At 43.5% G+C, this 18,542-nt stretch overlaps 1 protein-coding gene across 1 annotated transcript; it reads left to right on the forward strand.

The window, feature by feature from the left end:
• Positions 1–282: 282 nt before the first annotated feature.
• LOC128684993 (lactosylceramide 4-alpha-galactosyltransferase-like) lies at positions 283–17,282 on the forward strand. The gene is made up of 5 exons (XM_070085616.1): positions 283–856; positions 1,134–1,232; positions 13,823–13,934; positions 14,931–15,132; positions 15,460–17,282. The coding sequence occupies exons 1-5, from the start codon at positions 455–457 to the stop codon at positions 15,920–15,922; spliced, it is 1,278 nt and encodes a 425-aa protein (XP_069941717.1). The 5' UTR covers positions 283–454; the 3' UTR covers positions 15,923–17,282.
• The last annotated feature ends 1,260 nt before the right edge of the window (positions 17,283–18,542 follow it).

The raw sequence follows: 18,542 nt of genomic DNA on the forward strand, positions 1-18,542 counted from the left end.
TATATGTGAAGATTATTTCTGGATTTAAGGTTATATAAAAAAGGAACTTTTATTATTATTATTATTATTATTATTATTATTATTATTATTATTATTATTATTATTATTATTATTATTATTATTATTATTATTATTATTATTATTATGTTTAATTTTTAGATATTGGTTTATTAATTATATTAATATCTTAATATTTATAATTATTCAGTAACGATAACCAAGTACGTACTGTTCATTATTAGTTATAGTCTGATATATTTAAAAGTCAAATTTCAGATTGTGAAAATACGTCGACAATGGTTGTCAGGCGACATAACAGCAAGACATAGACATTGTTAAATGTTTTTCAATACTGCAAACTACCCGAGTAATACGTAATTACAATTGCAATTGCAAGTCGAGTACTTAACTAATACATTAGTGTTGTTGGAATTGCAAGTTTTATTTTTGAGTGATGTGTAAGTGCTCCAGGGATAAGAGTTCCGTTATGAAGATGTTAAAAGCATTGTTGAAGACTGTGTTATGTGTTAGTGTAGGAGCTGGGCTGTTGCTGCTGGTGATCAGCAGTGAGGTACCGAGTAACAAGCTGGCATGGTTAAGGTCAGCAGTTGAATTTGGTAACATCAAAATACAGGAAATCGGGAAAGGAAGAATTGACTCAGGATGGACTGAGGGTGGGCGTGGGAGATGGGCGGGCAGCGAAGTTGGGGGTGAGTCGTGGGAGCCTCATCTATGTCTTCACTACAAGGTGAGGAAAGAGCCAGAGTCTCAGGTGAAGCTCACCTGGGCTCCACCTACGGCAGACACCATCTTCTTCACACAGACTTCCTGTAGCACCTTCCTCACAGCCAGAGAGGTACGTAGTCCTTAAGTCTCGATCTAATAATGGCTACGACAGTTCGGTGAAATAGTGAAGAACTTAAACATTAACAAATATTTAAATAATTGATTTACTTGGTATGTATCGTTGATAGTCATATACAGTATATACGAAACTACTTTTTGCATACTAAAATATATACGGAAAAGTATAAAAATCCTTGGACAATGAGAATCTATCGGGATGTGTATAGTTGGATATGTGACAGCCTGGAAAACACCGTAAATGACTATGTATCTTCACACCCATCCAGGCTTGTGCTGTGGAGAGCGCCGCCCACCACCAGCCACAACGCCCAGTCCTTGTTCTCATGACCGCCCGTGTCATCACCCAAGCCCACCCACTCATGCAGGTAAGACAACACTCATCCAGGTCAGGTCAAGCTTAATCCTTTTAACCTGTTGTAATAATGTTGGTAGAATTACTCAGTGGTCAGTCGTCACGTGAGGTCACAGACCCTGAGCTGCTTTGGGGATTAGTGTGGACGGTTACAAAGCATGGCTTGCTTCTGCAGTGTTTTAAAAATTGAGGTTGGAGAGTTGAAGGAGGAGGTCTTGCTTCTCCAGGAGGAGATTAGGAGGCTGAAGGTCCACCTCAATGGGTCTGGGAGAGAGTGTGAGGTGGCTGGAGTTGTGGGGAATGAGGCTTCTAGCAGCGAGGTGCAGTCTGTCTCTCGCTGTGGGGAGGCTGTAGTTGGGGAGGCAGCAACGGCTACCAGCAGTGAGGAGCAGCCCAGCACCTGCTACAAGTGGCGAGTAGTTCACAGTAATGGAAGGCGCATCAGAGTAAGGAAAGTTAAGAGTGAAGATCTGAAGGTAGGAAATCGCTTCTCTGTTCTTCAGGATGAATGTACTTCAGTGGCCAGTGAAGGTAAGGGTACTACTGCCCCTGCTAATGGAGGTAAGCGCATTCTTGTGGTTGGTGACTCTCAGGTAAGATACATTGACCGTGCTTTTTGTAATAGGAATAAGAAGATGAGAGATAGAGTGTGCTTCCCTGGAGCTGGTGTTGGGGACATTGTCAACAGGCTGGATAATATCATGTCAGGTAATGGGAGCAAGCCCATTATCTGTCTCAGTGCTGGTGGAAATGATATTGGGAAGGGTAGGAGAGAAGAGCTGCTAGATAAGTACAGGTCAGCTATAGATTTCATTAAGTCTAAGGGAGGGATCCCAATCATATGTAGCATCTTGCCTAGAAGGGGAGTAGGAAATGAATGGTTGTCTAGGGCAATTGGTGTAAATTGCTGGCTAGACAGATACTGCAAGGAACTTGCAATCCCATTCATTGACAACTGGAACAACTTTTATGGCAAACATGATATGTATGCAAGGGATGGGGTACATCTCTCTGGGGCTGGGGTGGTAGCACTTGCAGACTCGATTGAGAAGGCCATTGGTGAAATGCCTATGATTTTAAACTGATGGAAGATAGAGGTATGGGTGTGTGTGGGAAACAAGCAGGTTGCAACACTTGGGTTGGAAACAGTAAATGTATAAAAGGCATTCAGCATGAAGTTATAAATAAAGACAATAGATCAGGTCAGCAAACAAAGGGGGACAGCAGAGGGCAGCAAGGGACTAGCTCCCTTAAGGTTTACTATACTAATAGCAGGAGTGTAAGAAATAAGATAGATGAGCTAAGATTAATTGCAAGTGCAGGAAACATAGATATTATTGCTATAACAGAGACCTGGCTCAATCTGAAAGATAGAGAGATGCCCTCTGAATGTCACATACAAGGCTATAAATTATTCCACACTGACAGGGTCAACAGGAAAGGTGGTGGAGTAGCGATGTATGTCAGAGACAATTTAAATTGTTGTGTTAGACAAGATATTAAATTAGAAGCGTCAGCCACTGAATCTGTTTGGTTACAGCTTCTCGAGGGCCGAGAAAAACTAATTTTGGGTGTGATTTACAGGGCCCCAAATCTTGATAGGGAGTGCAGTAAACTTCTATGGGACGAAATTCGTAAGGCATCTACATACGAAAATGTTGTGCTAATGGGAGATTTCAACTATAGACAGATTGACTGGAGCAATTTGACAGGAAATTTAGAGTCAGGTGACTTTCTTGATACGATCCAGGATTGTTTTTTAAAACAGTTTGTGACAGAGCCAACTAGGGGAAATAACCTCCTTGACTTGGTTCTTGCCAGTAGGGAAACACTAATTAATAATCTTGAGGTTAATGATGAGCTTGGGGAAAGTGATCACAAATCACTCAGTTTTAATATATCATGGAATTCCCCTAATAATGGCAATCAAGTCTCCGTCCCTGACTTTCGCTTGGCTGATTTCATAGGACTGAAAAATTACTTAGGTGGGCTGAACTGGAATGACCTGACTAAGGGTCAGGTAGGTGGTGATGGTTGCCGAAATGATGCTTTCCAGGGCATAGTTCTAGCTGCTCAGTCAAATTATGTTCCAAATAGGGAAATCAGATCAAACAAAAATGATCCTAAATGGATGAACAATAGATTAAAATATCTGATTGGTCAAAAGAGAGGCATATATAGGCAAATCAAAAGAGGAGAGGGGCAATTGAGAAATCGATATATTCAGTTAAAGAGAGAAATAAAAAAGGGAATTAGAAAAGCAAAAAGAGATTATGAGGTTAAAGTTGCAAGAGAATCGAAGACTAACCCAAAAGGATTCTTTCAGGTATACAGAAGTAAGATCAGGGACAAGATAGGCCCACTCAAAAGTTCCTCGGGTCAGCTCACTGACAGTGATAAGGAAATGTGTAGAATTTTTAACACATACTTCCTCTCAGTTTTTACACAGGAGGATACCAGCGATATTCCAGTAATGATAAATTATGTAGAACAGGACGATAATAAACTGTGCACTATTAGGGTCACAAGTGACATGGTCCTTAGGCAAATAGATAAATTAAAACCTAACAAATCCCCAGGCCCTGATGAACTGTATGCAAGGGTTCTAAAGGAATGTAAAGAGGTGCTTAGCACACCTTTGGCTAATCTTTTCAACATATCACTACAAACTGGCATGGTGCCAGATAAGTGGAAAATGGCAAATGTGATACCTATTTTCAAAACAGGTGACAGGTCCTTAGCTTCGAACTATAGACCAATAAGCCTAACCTCCATAGTGGGAAAATTTATGGAATCAATAATTGCCGAGGCAGTTCGTAGCCACCTTGAAAAGCATAAATTAATCAACGAATCTCAGCATGGTTTTACAAAGGGGCGTTCCTGCCTTACGAATTTATTAACTTTTTTCACTAAGGTATTTGAGGAGGTAGATCATGGTAATGAATATGATATTGTGTATATGGACTTCAGTAAGGCTTTTGACAAGGTCCCACATCAGAGACTATTGAGGAAAATTAAAGCACATGGAATAGGAGGAGAAATTTTTTCCTGGATAGAGGCATGGTTGACAAATAGGCAGCAGAGAGTTTGCATAAATGGGGAGAAATCAGAGTGGGGAAGTGTCACGAGCGGTGTTCCACAGGGGTCAGTGTTGGGCCCCCTGCTGTTCACAATCTACATAAACGACATAGATGAGGGCATAAAGAGCGACATCGGCAAGTTTGCCGATGACACCAAAATAGGCCGTCGAATTCATTCTGACGAGGACATTCGAGCACTCCAGGAAGATTTGAATAGACTGATGCAGTGGTCGGAGAAGTGGCAGATGCGGTTTAATATAGACAAATGCAAAGTTCTAAATGTTGGACAGGACAATAACCATGCCACATATAAACTAAATAATGTAGATCTTAATATTACGGATTGCGAAAAAGATTTAGGAGTTCTGGTTAGCAGTGATCTGAAACCAAGACAACAGTGCATAAGTGTTCGCAATAAAGCTAATAGAATCCTTGGCTTCATATCAAGAAGCATAAATAATAGGAGTCCTCAGGTTGTTCTTCAACTCTATACATCCTTGGTTAGGCCTCATTTAGATTATGCTGCACAGTTTTGGTCACCTTATTACAGAATGGATATAAATTCTCTGGAAAATGTACAAAGGAGGATGACAAAGTTGATCCCATGTATCAGAAACCTTCCCTATGAGGATAGACTAAGGGCCCTGAATCTGCACTCTCTAGAAAGACGTAGAATTAGGGGGGATATGATTGAGGTGTATAAATGGAAGACAGGAATAAATAAAGGGGATATAAATAGTGTGCTGAAAATATCTAGCCTAGACAGGACTCGCAGCAATGGTTTTAAGTTGGAAAAATTCAGATTCAGGAAGGATATAGGAAAGTACTGGTTTGGTAATAGAGTTGTGGATGAGTGGAACAAACTCCCAAGTACAGTTATAGAGGCCAGAACGTTGTGTAGCTTTAAAAATAGGTTGGATAAATACATGAGTGGATGTGGGTGGGTGTGAGTTAGACCTGATAGCTTGTGCTACCAGGTCGGTTGCCGTGTTCCTCCCTTAAGTCAATGTGACCTGACCTGACTAGGTTGGGTGCATTGGCTTAAGCCGGTAGGAGACTTGGACCTGCCTCGCATGGGCCAGTAGGCCTTCTGCAGTGTTCCTTCGTTCTTATGTTCTTATGTTCTTATGTTCTTATAATATATCAGGTTAAAGGACACACGTGCAACTAATGTTACATTTTATTGTGGCAACGTTTCGCTCTCCAGGAGCTTAATCAAGCTGTTACAAACAATACAAGGACAGAGAAAATATGTAAGACATATGTGCAAGAGTTAGGTATCTCTACTCCTGAACTTTTCACCAACGTTTCGGCTGAAAAGGCCTGTAACGGCTTGACTAAGGTCCTGGAGAGCGAAACGTTGCACCTAAGACTCCTTAACCTATTTAATCCTTATTCATCCATTCACGCAAGGTGAGTCCACACTCATAGCACCTCACAGCTAACTCATACTCAGCTACCCGAGTTTAAGACCACCCTGACATATAGGTGAGTCTGTCCCAAACACTCACTCAGGTGAGTCTGTCCCAAACACTCACCCAGGTGAGTCTGTTCCAAACACTCACCCAGGTGAGTCTGTCCCAAACACTCACGAAGGTGAGTCTGTCCCAAACACTCATCCAGGTGAATCTGTCCCAAACACTCACCCAGGTGAGTCTGTCCCAAACACTCACCCAGGTGAGTCTGTCCCAAACACTCACTCAGGTGAGTCTGTCCCAAACACTCACTCAGGTGAGTCTGTCCCAAACACTCACCCAGGAGAGCATATCCCAAACACTCACTCAGGTGAGTCTGTCCCAAACACTCACCCAGGTAAGTCTGTCCCAAACACTCACCCATTTGAGTCTGTCCCAAACACTCACCCAGGTGAGTCTGTCCCAAACACTCACCCATGTGAGTCTGTCCCAAACACTCACCCAGGTGAGTCTGTCCCAAACACTCACCCAGGTGAGTCTGTCCCAAACACTCACCCAGGTGAGCCTATCCCAAACACTTACTCAGGTCAGTCTGTCCCAAACACTCACCCAAGTGAGTCTGTCCCAAACACTCACCCAGGTGAGTCTGTCCCAAACACTCACCCAGGTGAGTCTGTCCCAAACACTCACTCAGGTGAGTCTATCCCAAACACTCACCAAGGTGAGTCTGTCCCAAACACTCACTTAGGTGAGTCTGTCCCAAACACTTACCCAGGAGATTCTGTCCCAAACACTCACTCAGGTGAGTCTGTCCCAAACACTCACTCAGGTGAGTCTGTCCCAAACACTCACTCAGGTGAGTCTATCCCAAACACTCACCCAGGTGAGTCTGTCCCAAACACTCACTCAGATGAGTCCGTCCCAAACACTTGCCCAGGTGAATCTGTCCCAAACACTCACTCAGGTGAGTCTCTCCCAAACACTCATCCAGGTGAGCCTGTCCCAAACACTCACTCAGGTGAGTCTGTCCCAAATACTCACTCAGGTGAATCTGTCCCAAACACTCACCCAGGTGAATCTGTCCCAAATACTCACTAAGGTGAGTCTGTCCCAAACACTCACCCAAGTGAGTCTGTCCCAAACACTCACTCAGGTGAGTCTGTCCCAAACACTAGCCCAAGTGAATCTGTTCCAAACACTCACCCAGGTGAGTCTGTCCCAAGCACTCACCCAGGTGAGCCTATCCCAAACACTCACTCAGGTGAGTCTGTCCCAAACATTCACCCAGGTGAGTCTGTCACAAACACTCACCCAGGTGAGTCTGCCCCAAACACTCACTCAGGCGAGTCTATCCCAAACACTCACACAGGTGAGTCTGTCTCAAGAACTCACTTAGGTGAGTCTGTCCCAAACACTCACCCAGGTGAATCTGTCCCAAACACTCACTCAGGTGAGTCTGTCCCTAACACTCACCCAGGTGAGTCTGTCCCAAACACTCACTCAGGTGAGTCTATCCCAAACACTCACCCAGGTGAGTCTGTCCCAAACACTCACCCAGGTGAATCTGTCCCAAACACTCACTCAGGTGAGTCTGTCCCAAACACTCACCCAGGTGAGTCTGTCCCAAACACTCACTCAGGTGAGTCTGTCCCAAATACTCACTCAGGTGAATCTGTCCCAAACACTCACCCAGGTGAATCTGTCCCAAATACTCACTAAGGTGAGTCTGTCCCAAACACTCACCCAAGTGAGTCTGTCCCAAACACTCACCCAGGTGACTCTGTCCCAAACACTCACCCAGGTGAGTTTGTCCCAAACACTCACCCAGGTGAGTCTGTCCCAAACGCTCACCCAGGTGAGTCTGTCCCAAACACTCACCCAGGTGAGTCTGTCCCGAACACTCACCCAGGTGAGTCTGTCCCAAACACTCACCCAGGTGAGTCTGTCCCAAACACTCACCCAGGTGAATCTGTCCCAAGCACTCACCCAGGTGAGTCTGTCCCAAACACTCACCCAGGTGAATCTGTCCCGAACACTCAGGTGAGTCTGTCCCAAACGCTCACCCAGGTGAGTCTGTCCCAAACACTCACCCAGGTAAGTCTGTCCCAAACACTCACCCAGGTGAATCTGTCCCGAACACTCAGGTGAGTCTGTCCCAAACGCTCACCCAGGTGAGTCTGTCCCAAACGCTCACCCAGGTAAGTCTGTCCCAAACACTCACCCAGGTGAATCTGTCCCAAACACTCAGGTGAGTCTGTCCCAAACGCTCACCCAGGTGAGTCTGTCCCAAACACTCACCCAGGTGAGTCTGTCCCGAACACTCACCCAGGTGAGTCTGTCCCAAACACTCACCCAGGTGAGTCTGTCCCAAACACTCACCCAGGAGAGTCTGTCCCGAAAACTCACCCAGGTAAGTCTGTCCCAAACACTCACCCAGGTGAGTCTGTCCCGAACACTCAGGTGAGTCTGTTCCAAACACTCACCCAGGTGAGTCTGTCCCAAACACTAGCCCAAGTGAGTCTGTCCCAAACACTCACCCAGGTGAGTCTGTCCCAAACACTCACGAAGGTGAGTCTGTCCCGAACACTCACTCAGGTGAGTCTGTCTCAAACACTCAGCCAGGTGAGTCTGTCCCAAACACTAGCCCAAGTGAGTCTGTCCCAAACACTCACCCAGGTGAGTCTGTCCCAAACACTCACCCAGGTGAGTCTGTCCCAAACACTAGCCCAGGTGAGCCTGTCCCAAACACTCACCCAGGTGAGTCTGTCCCAAACACTCACCCAGGTGAGTCTGTCCCAAACACTCACCCATGTGAGTCTGTCCCAAACACTCACCCAAGTGAGTCTGTCCCAAACACTCACCCAAGTGAGTCTGTCCCAAACACTCACCCAAGTGAGTCTGTTCCAAACACTCACCTAGGTGTGTCTGTCCCAAACACTAACCGATGTGAGTCTGTCCCAAACACTCAACCAGGTGAGTCTGTCCCAAACACTCACCCAGGTGAGTCTGTCCCAAACACTCACCCAGGTGAGTCTGTCCCAAACACTCACCCACTTGAGTCTGTCCCAAACACTCACCCAGGTGAGTCTGTCCCAAACGCTCACCCAGGTGAGTCTGTCCCATACACTCACCCAGGTGAGTCCGGTCACAAACTCATGAGATTGTGTATCATCGTACACTGTCTACCATCTTAGACTGTCTACCATCTTAGGCTGTCTACCATCTTAGACTGTCTACCATCTTAGATTGTTTACTATCTAAGACTGTCTACCATCTTAGACTGTCTGCTATTTTAGACTGTCTACCATCTTGAGTGTGGGGCAATGATGCCGCTTATTGTATATACCAAAATACTGACTTCCTGACATCACTTTACCGAGGGTTCTGGTTAGATTTTGTCACACCGTGTTAGTGTGACTTTGTATATGGTCTAAGTCGGACCTAAACGTCGTCGTAAGCTCCTCCTCTCTCCTATGTGCGAGTTATTTGTGTATCTTTACTGTAGACGTTTCGCCATCCAGTGGTTTTACCAACACAAACTCAGGACATAACTGGAAGACAGAAAAATATACGAAAGTTTCTAATGCTGACAAACATCAGTATTGAAGATTAACGCTTAGAAAATATTACTTTATTTTTTTATTAATTTCATAAGCAGGGCAACAGGGCACTTACACGCTCCAAAATCAAAGTTGGTTATTTGACTTATAAAGTCTCAAGCCTATCTACTACACAAGAGTGACTAAAGATTAACAGAAGGATTTAAGGTTTTAAGACTCTCTACTGTGAGGGTCATTAAAGAGGGGATTATTAGCCTTAAAAAATTTCTAGTAATTTGAATCTTCCACTATGGGGGATTACAGATACAGGGAGATAGACTGGGAAAAATTTGGAGCCACATGGGGGATCCCGGAGACGTGGAGAGCCAAGATATTGGAGATGGCGCTGGAAAACTTCATGAACCAACATGTTAGGGACACAACCAGAGAGAGAGAGAGAGAGAGAGAGAGAGAGAGAGAGAGAGAGAGAGAGAGAGAGAGAGAGAGAGAGAGAGAGAGAAGACGATGAACCAGTAAGGGTGGAAGTCATATTTTTCGGCAGCCTAAATATTGTCCTCATGCACCGCGAGTCGTGATGCGATAGTCTTTGCATTTAAGAAATGTAAACAAAAAAACTATTATGAAGAAGGTATGAGACTAAAAAAGTCACGACACAGTGGCTGGAGCAATTCACCGAAAATCCGTCGTCATCTTTTTTTTTTTTTTTTTTTTTTTATTTTTTTTTAAAAATTACATTACAAAATATAATATGTAAAACTCATTTAAGTCTATAAATTAACACAATCCTCCCTACAGCTAATGTTACACACCACACTTACAACTCCGTGTGGGTACACCCCCCCCCCTCCCTGCTCCCTCATCCTATCACTTAACCCAAACCTGTTGGAGCTACTCAACAGAATTACATGATATGAACAACACTTTTATATACACATCCCTCGAAATGGTACTTAATGATCGACTACAGACCATGCAATGCATTGCACTGAACATATTATACAGACATATTACCCCCCCCTCCGTGGTTATCCAACCACCCCACTATTTACAACCTAACATACTATAAACAATGAATGTTGCCTAATCTAAAGTCACACAGCAATGATCAAAACATTAATTTATGTAATTGTCCTAATGGTTCAGTTACATAACAATATGTATTACACAACAATGGTGATATAGAAAAGTCACAAAGACATACAAAATTACTACAAAACCATAAGAATAAACTTAGTCTCAAAATCCAACACATGTAAGCCTTTACACATTTAAACATGCAATTCCAGTGTTAAAACAATAACACAGCTTCAACTATGACATTCAAGCTCTATACAGCTTATATGGACATTACATAGTGCTATTGACAACAGTACAATACAACATAAAATATAACCATGACACAAGTAACACATAAAGACTGTGCCTAGCACGCACCTAACCACAAAAACCTATAACACCACTGTTGCCCAACTTTATTTACACTATCTGACGTGCATTAACCTCTTTACTCTCAAAACAAAACTGAAAATTGCAGAACACCAGTGACGAACAATAATGCACAGACATTAATACAAACATATCACATCATATCTCTGGACACCGTGCATGATCACAGCATCAACACTATGCAGTGCCAAGGCACCTAGAAAACAAGTTGGAGCAAACACATGCAATTATTATAGCAAATCTCCAAATTACAATGTCATTACCGTAAATCAATATTACCACACACAATATGTATAATAAGTATAAAGTCCTGTCACACAAAAACTGGCCAGCTCCACAGGTGCTAGCACCCGTGGTCCACATATTATTCACTCATGCATCACTCATCCAACACTCTCGCAAAACTTTTGTTATCCATTACCAGGGAGGCAACCCTGTTTTCACCCCTGACTTCCCTACCCCAGCAACACTTTCCAATCATACCCTCCCCTCCCTCGTATATTACAAGTCTAATAAAACCTGTAACGTAAGTTGCCTATATCCCTCTGAAAAATCCCTCACCCACCTCCTCCCATAAATTTCCTTATTTCTACATACCGTTTTATAGAACGTTAACGCTAACACCCTCCTCTTCACCTCAGTAACCTGTTTGCCCCGCAATCCCCACACTATATAGATATAATCTGCCATAATGTATCCCACAGCTCTGATTACACGTTCCTCCCAACCCCCCACGTCGAGACTTAATGCTCTCAATACAGAAATTCCTTTACCTCCTATCCTATTTATCACCCTATTTAACCACCCCTTGACACTCCTCAGTCCATCACAAAAATATACTACATGAAAAGCCGACTCCTTCCCACCACATATCCCACACTCCCCCCCGTCAACGACTCGTCTATCCCGTAGAACCACACCCGACGGTAAAATGCCGTGCAGAAAACGATACATTACATCCCGAACACGAGGTTGCAACCTCATCCTACTCAACCTATTCCATATACTTCCCCATGCATACATGGGGAAAATTCCCTCTACAGGCGCTACAACCCTCCCGGCTAACAATCTACACAACCTACCTATTTTAACCTTTGCTGGCTCTCGATCCCACGCCAGAGCCCTCAACACAGTTTCACACTCATGCAACTCAACTCCTGTATACATCCGTTGCAATCTGTTATGGATCCTGGCCAACCCCCCCCCACCCACACTTTCCCTCATCACCTCCCTTTTAATGAAGACACATTTGACCCTCCGCTTTAGGTCCAGCAATCCCAGCCCCCCCTTACTTACAGGTAACATTACCACATCTCTCTTAATCCAATCACAGCTCGAACCCCACAAGAATTTAAAAACCTTCCTAAGTATGTTCGTTATTGCCGGCCCAGTTAATGGGAACACGGCTGCCACGTGCCATACTTTGCTATACAGTAAGATATTAACAACAATGGCACGCTGCACAAGGGTCAAATGATAAGGTCGCAATGCACCCAAGCGTCCCTGAATCCTTTCTACCATCCTAAGCGAGTTTTCCATGCGTGCCACAGGTAGATCGTCTGCATAAATAAGACCACAGATTTTTAACGAATTCACCCGCTTCCTCACAACTGCACTACCCCAATCAACCCTACCCGCCCAAGCTCCTAACCCCATGACCATGGATTTATCTGAATTTACCCTCATACCAGTTGCCCCTGCGAACATTTGTACTACCCCGTCTAATGTGTCCATTGACATCCCCTCCCTGATCAGAACAGTTGTATCATCCACATACCCAATTAAAACTGGCCAAACCCTCGCAACCTCACACCCTGGTCCCTCTACGTGACACATACGCTGCTCCATCAATCTATAAAAGGGGTCCTGTACGCATGCAAACAATAATTGTGACATAGGACACCCCTGCCTAAGTCCCCTACCCATTACAATCTTCCCACCCAATCGACCATTAATCTGTACCCTCGCCATTGCACCTCCATACAACGCCTCAACCCAGCCCACTATTTCTTCCCCAAACCCCTGACCCCTGAGGATGGCTTTCAATGCTTTCCGATCCACTCTATCGTATGCCCCTTGCCAATCGAGCGCCACCAAACCTCCCTCCCTCCCCCCCCCCCCTTTTGCCTCCACGAAATCCCTAAGTAACCCATGCCCCTCCACCATAGACCTCCCTGGCAAACCAAACTGAGTTTTTGATACTACCCGCCCTACCACACACTTGACCCGATTTCCCAAAATCTTCGCAAACAATTTATAATCTGCGCATAACAACGAGATCGCCCGGTAATCCCGAAGCGTATGCTGCCCTTTACCCTTCGGTACCAATACAACGACAGCCGTTGCCTGCTTCTCACCCAGCTCACCTCTCTCCTTCATGCAATTTAATAACCTAACCAGAAAATGCCTCAATAGTTCCCAATGCTGCTGATAAAACTCTACCGGGAGTCCATCAATTCCCGGTGCTTTGCCCTTTCGCATTCCACTTAAAGCCCTCCATATTTCCCCCTCAGTTATTTCGCCACCCAGTGCTTCCCTATCACTGTTACGCAACTGACATACCACACTCCCACACACCTGTTCTAAAACCCCATCCTCTACCCCTTCTCGTTGCCAGTACTTCTCATACCACTTGTCAGCAAACGCCCCCATTCCTTCCGTAGCTTGTATGACCTGCCCCTCCCTGTACCCTCCTATCGATTCATGAACCTCCAACCATGGAATAGTCATTGCCTGCTGTCTTTGTTTCTGCCTACGCAATACGCACGATGAAGGTCTATCGCCCCATAACACCTCTTCCACCCCCGCCTGTACCCGGTCCGTCGTCATCAGGTTCTTCTCGATGCGGGTCTAAGGGTGAAACATGGTAGGACTTACCAAGAAATGTTACTAGGTGCTGTTACTAGGTGCTGAAACAGAGTGAATTTTTTTCACCTTATAATAATTAAAACATTTATTGAATGATACGTTTCGCCACTGGCAAATTTTTTTCAGTCTTAATAAAGACTCGACTGATTAATAAAACCACCCGTGGCAAATGTGTCTTAATTCCCTCAATGTGTCATTGTTGTACAATCTGACAGGTGTTGTACCACCTGACAGGTGTTGACAGGTATGAGCAACGTGAGACTGGCTTGGCTGGACCTGGATCAGGTGTTCACTGAGGAACCTCTGAGGACCTGGCATCATGACCGTCTGTGGGTGATGAGTGAGGGTGAGTAAAGAGAGAAAAAAAGTCGTGTTGATATCTTAGTTTAAGAGCTAAAGATAGTTTCGTTTATATATATATATATATATATATATATATATATATATATATATATATATATATATATATATATATATATATATATATATATATATATATATATATATTTATATATATATATATATATATATATATATATATATATATATATATATATATTTATATATATATATATATATATATATATATATATATATATATATATATATATATATATATATATATATATATATATATATATATATATATATATATATGTCGTGCCGAATATGTAAAACTGGTCAATTAGCAAGAACTCATTTAAAATTAAGTCCTTTCTGAAATTTTCTCTTATACGTTTAAAGATATATTTTTTTTCATTAATGTTGATGTAAAAATTTATAATTTTGCACCAAAAGAATCTTAGAAAACTTACCTAACCTTGTTATAACAAGAAAAATTTATTTAAGCCTAACCCAACTAAATATATTTTAGATTTATTTACAATAATTTAATATTAAACAAACACAGTGAAATATATTTTTTTCGTTAGGTTCAGAATGATTTTGGCGAAATTATTGCATACACAAATTTTCGTTTGTCCTATATGGCAAGATGAGCGTTGCTATTTAAGCCAAGATCGCAAGTTCTGCCTATTCGGCACGACATATATATATATATACACATATATATATATATATATATATATATATATATATATATATATATATATATGTATGTATATGTATATATATATATATATATATATATATATATATATATATCTACAGACATATATATACATACATATATATATATATATATATATATATATATATATATATATATATATACACACACACACACACACACACACACACACACACACACACACACACACACACACACACACACACACACACACACACACACACACACACACACAGACAAACACTGTCGCAGGTCGCGCTGCATCTGCGGTGAGCGACGCAGTGCGGGTGGAGTTGCTACGTAGGTACGGTGGAACCTATCTGGACCTGGACCTGATCACCCTCCGCCCGCTGCCCTCCTCCAACAACTGGCTGGCCAGGGAACAAAGTAGTCAGGTCAACAATGCCATTATGAGCTTCGCTCCAGCACACCAGTTACTGCAGGTAACTCTTGTGTACTATATTTTAATAAAGGGGAAGCGCAAACGTATAACAGTCACACAGCGCTAGGGAAAATTGGAGGAAGTCAAGACTGATGATCCGAGACAGAGCTCTTCACTAGCATTAATACCCTCACATTGCTGCTACCAATATTGACCTAGTCAAATATTATTATTATTATTATTATTATTATTATTATTATTATTATTATTATTATTATTATTATTAATTATTATTATATTGGCCTGGTTCATACATAGTGTCAACCTGTGAGGTTGACTACATGGCTTTATGTATGTTGTTTGCTATATATACATATTACTGAAACTTCTTGCGTTCAGCAATTTTGAACTCATGTTTGTTATACTTACTGCTGATTCTGCTTGGCAGGCGATTGTTACAGCCATACCCGCTGCCTATGATCCTCACATGTGCTGCAGCATCGGTCCTGTGCTGTTAACTTCACAACTTCACCGACTGTGTCCTAACAACATCACCATCCCAGCCTCCGTTAGTTCCGACCAGCTGGAGATCTGTGGCGACATCACTGTCTGGCCCAATAAGTTATTTTATCCCATCCCTTACGGATACAAGCAGTTTCAGTTGGTGAGCATCTTCACTGAAGGTGCAGGTCTGGGTCAAACTTTCTTCACTAGTACCGTGGCCATTTGCCTTCACCTTTGCCACTCTTTCACGCACAAACTGACTGTTAGCGTTGCTGGAGACTCCATAATGAAGGAAGCTGCCGTCAGGAATTGCCCTCAAGTGGTGGAAGTTCTTAAAAGACATAAGATGCATCTGTAGTAGCCTAGTATCAAGTGGGTGTTAGTTCACTAGTCAACTCAGCGTCAACTAGGTGAGTACAGATAGGAAGTACGTCTGTCTCGCGCTCAGCAGACGGAGGATCAAGCCTCCATCCACTATGTCTTGAGCACTTAACATGAATTATTAATTTATTGATCAGGCTGAAAAAAAGAGAAAACTGAAGTGGGTGACATATTCAGCGATGCCGGGCCATAGGCAGGACACTGAAGTGTACATGTATTGTATACAGTACCGACAAGATGTAGAATAAGACACATACATGTGCAACATCTGGGTATCTTTATTTGTAGAAGTATCGCCATCCAGTGGCTTTATCAATAAAGATTCAAGAGCATAACTGGAAGACTGTAGAACTATGTACAAAAGACGAGGTAATCTGTCCCTCAGTCTTGGAGTTGGTGAAGAGCACCGTAGTCTTTTATATATAGTTCTACAGTCATCCAATTATGTCCTTGAATTTATTTTGATAAAGCCACTAGATAGCGAAACGTCTACAAAGATACCCAGTTACTGCTAGATGAACATGGTCAGCAGGTATCTTACAGGAACACGTCCTTATGTTTCCACCCGTAACAGGGATCTAACAACGGACCTCAGTGTATGAACCGAGTGCGCTACCAACCGAGCTAAGTGTCAAAGTAAGCAGCAATTATTAGATTTCGGATCCCCGACCCAGTTATTTTTCTGGTTTTTGAAATTATCCCAAGCTTCCATGGGGTACTTATGTGTGTGTGTGGCAGGTGCTTCGTGTGTCTTGAGAAATGTGGTGTGTCTCTACTCTGTCAGACCATGAAGATGTGACAGAAGCATCGTTGTCATCAACACTCATTCATACTATCAAGGACCCCAGTGGAAATAAGTCACGGACCCCAGTGGAAATAAGTCAAGGACCCCAGTGGAAATAACTCAAGGACCCCAGTGGAAATAAGTCAAGGACCCCAGTGGAAATAAGTCAAGGACCCCAGTAGAAATAAGTCAAGGACCCCAGTGGAAATAAGTCAAGGACCCCAGTGGAAATAAGTCAAGGACCCCAGTGAAAATAAGTCAAGGACCCCAGTGGAAATAAGTCAAGGACCCCAGTGGAAATAAGTCAAGGACCCCAGTGGAAATAAGTCAAGGACCCCAGTGGCAATAAGTCAAGGACCCCAGTGGAAATAAGTGAAGGACCCCAGTGGAAATAAGTCAAGGACCCCAGTGGAAATAAGTCAAGACCCCAGTGAAAATAAGTCAAGGACCCCAGTGGAAATAAGTCAAGGACCCCAGTGGAAATAAGTCAAGGACCCCAGTGGAAATAAGTCAAGGACCCCAGTGGAAATAAGTCAAGGACCCCAGTGGAAATAAGTCAAGGACCCCAGTGAAAATAAGTCAAGGACCCCAGTGGAAATAAGTCAAGGACCCCAGTGGAAATAAGTCAAGGACCCCAGTGGAAATAAGTCAAGGACCCCAGTGGAAATAAGTCAAGGACCCCAGTGGAAATAAGTCAAGGACCCCAGTGGAAATAAGTCAAGGACCCCAGTGGAAATAAGTCAAGGACCCCAGTGGAAATAAGTCAAGACCCCAGTGAAAATAAGTCAAGGACCCCAGTGGAAATAAGTCAAGGACCCCAGTGGAAATAAGTCAAGGACCCCAGTGGAAATAAGTCAAGGACCCCAGTGGAAATAAGTCAAGGACCCCAGTGGAAATAAGTCAAGGACCCAGTGGAAATAAGTCAAGGACCCCAGTGGAAATAAGTCAAGGACCCCAGTGAAAATAAGTCAAGGACCCCAGTGGAAATAAGTCAAGGACCCCAGTGGAAAGAAGTCAAGGACCCCAGTGGAAATAAGTCAAGGACCCCAGTGGAAATAAGTCAAGGACCCCAGTGGAAATAAGTCAAGGACCCCAGTGGAAATAAGTCAAGGACCCCAGTGGAAATAAGTCAAGGACCCCAGTGGAAATAAGTCAAGGACCCCGATAGAAATTAGTCAATTTGCCTGACTTCTTGGGTTAACTGAGGTAATCTTCACATATTACCTGGAGTTTACCTGGAGAGAGTTCCGGGGGTCAACGCCCCCGCGGCCCGGTCTGTGACCAGGCCTCCTGGTGGATCAGAGCCTGATCAACCAGGCTGTTACTGCTGGCTGCGCGCAAACCAACGTACGAGCCACAGCCCGGCTGGTCAGGAACCGACTTTAGGTGCTTGTCCAGTGCCAGCTTGAAGACTGCCAGGGGTCTGTTGGTAATCCCCCTTATGTATGCTGGGAGGCAGTTGAACAGTCTCGGGCCCCTGACACTTATTGTATGGTCTCTTAACGTGCTAGTGACACCCCTGCTTTTCATTGGGGGGATGCTGCATCGTCTGCCAAGTCTTTTGCTTTCGTAGTGAGTGATTTTCGTGTGCAAGTTCGGTACTAGTCCCTCTAGGATTTTCCAGGGGTATATAATCATGTATCTCTCCCGCCTGCGTTCCAGGGAATACAGGTTTAGGAACCTCAAGCGCTCCCAGTAATTGAGGTGTTTTATCTCCGTTATGCGCGCCGTGAAGGTTCTCTGTACATTTTCTAGGTCAGCAATTTCACCTGCCTTGAAATGTGCTGTTAGTGTGCAGCAATATTCCAGCCTA

Source organism: Cherax quadricarinatus, chromosome 1 (assembly GCF_038502225.1).
Source record: "Cherax quadricarinatus isolate ZL_2023a chromosome 1, ASM3850222v1, whole genome shotgun sequence".
NCBI classification, from domain to species: domain Eukaryota; kingdom Metazoa; phylum Arthropoda; class Malacostraca; order Decapoda; family Parastacidae; genus Cherax; species Cherax quadricarinatus.

Bases quoted from the DNA above. Each gene is read 5' to 3' on its own strand.
- LOC128684993 (XM_070085616.1), top strand. From the start codon at position 455: ATGTGTAAGTGCTCCAGGGATAAGAGTTCCGTTATGAAGATGTTAAAA. The intron at 1,233-13,822 runs GTAAGACAACAC...ACCACCTGACAG, and splicing joins AAGCCCACCCACTCATGCAG to GTGTTGACAGGTATGAGCAA. The intron at 15,133-15,459 runs GTACTATATTTT...TCTTGCGTTCAG, and splicing joins TTACTGCAGGTAACTCTTGT to CAATTTTGAACTCATGTTTG.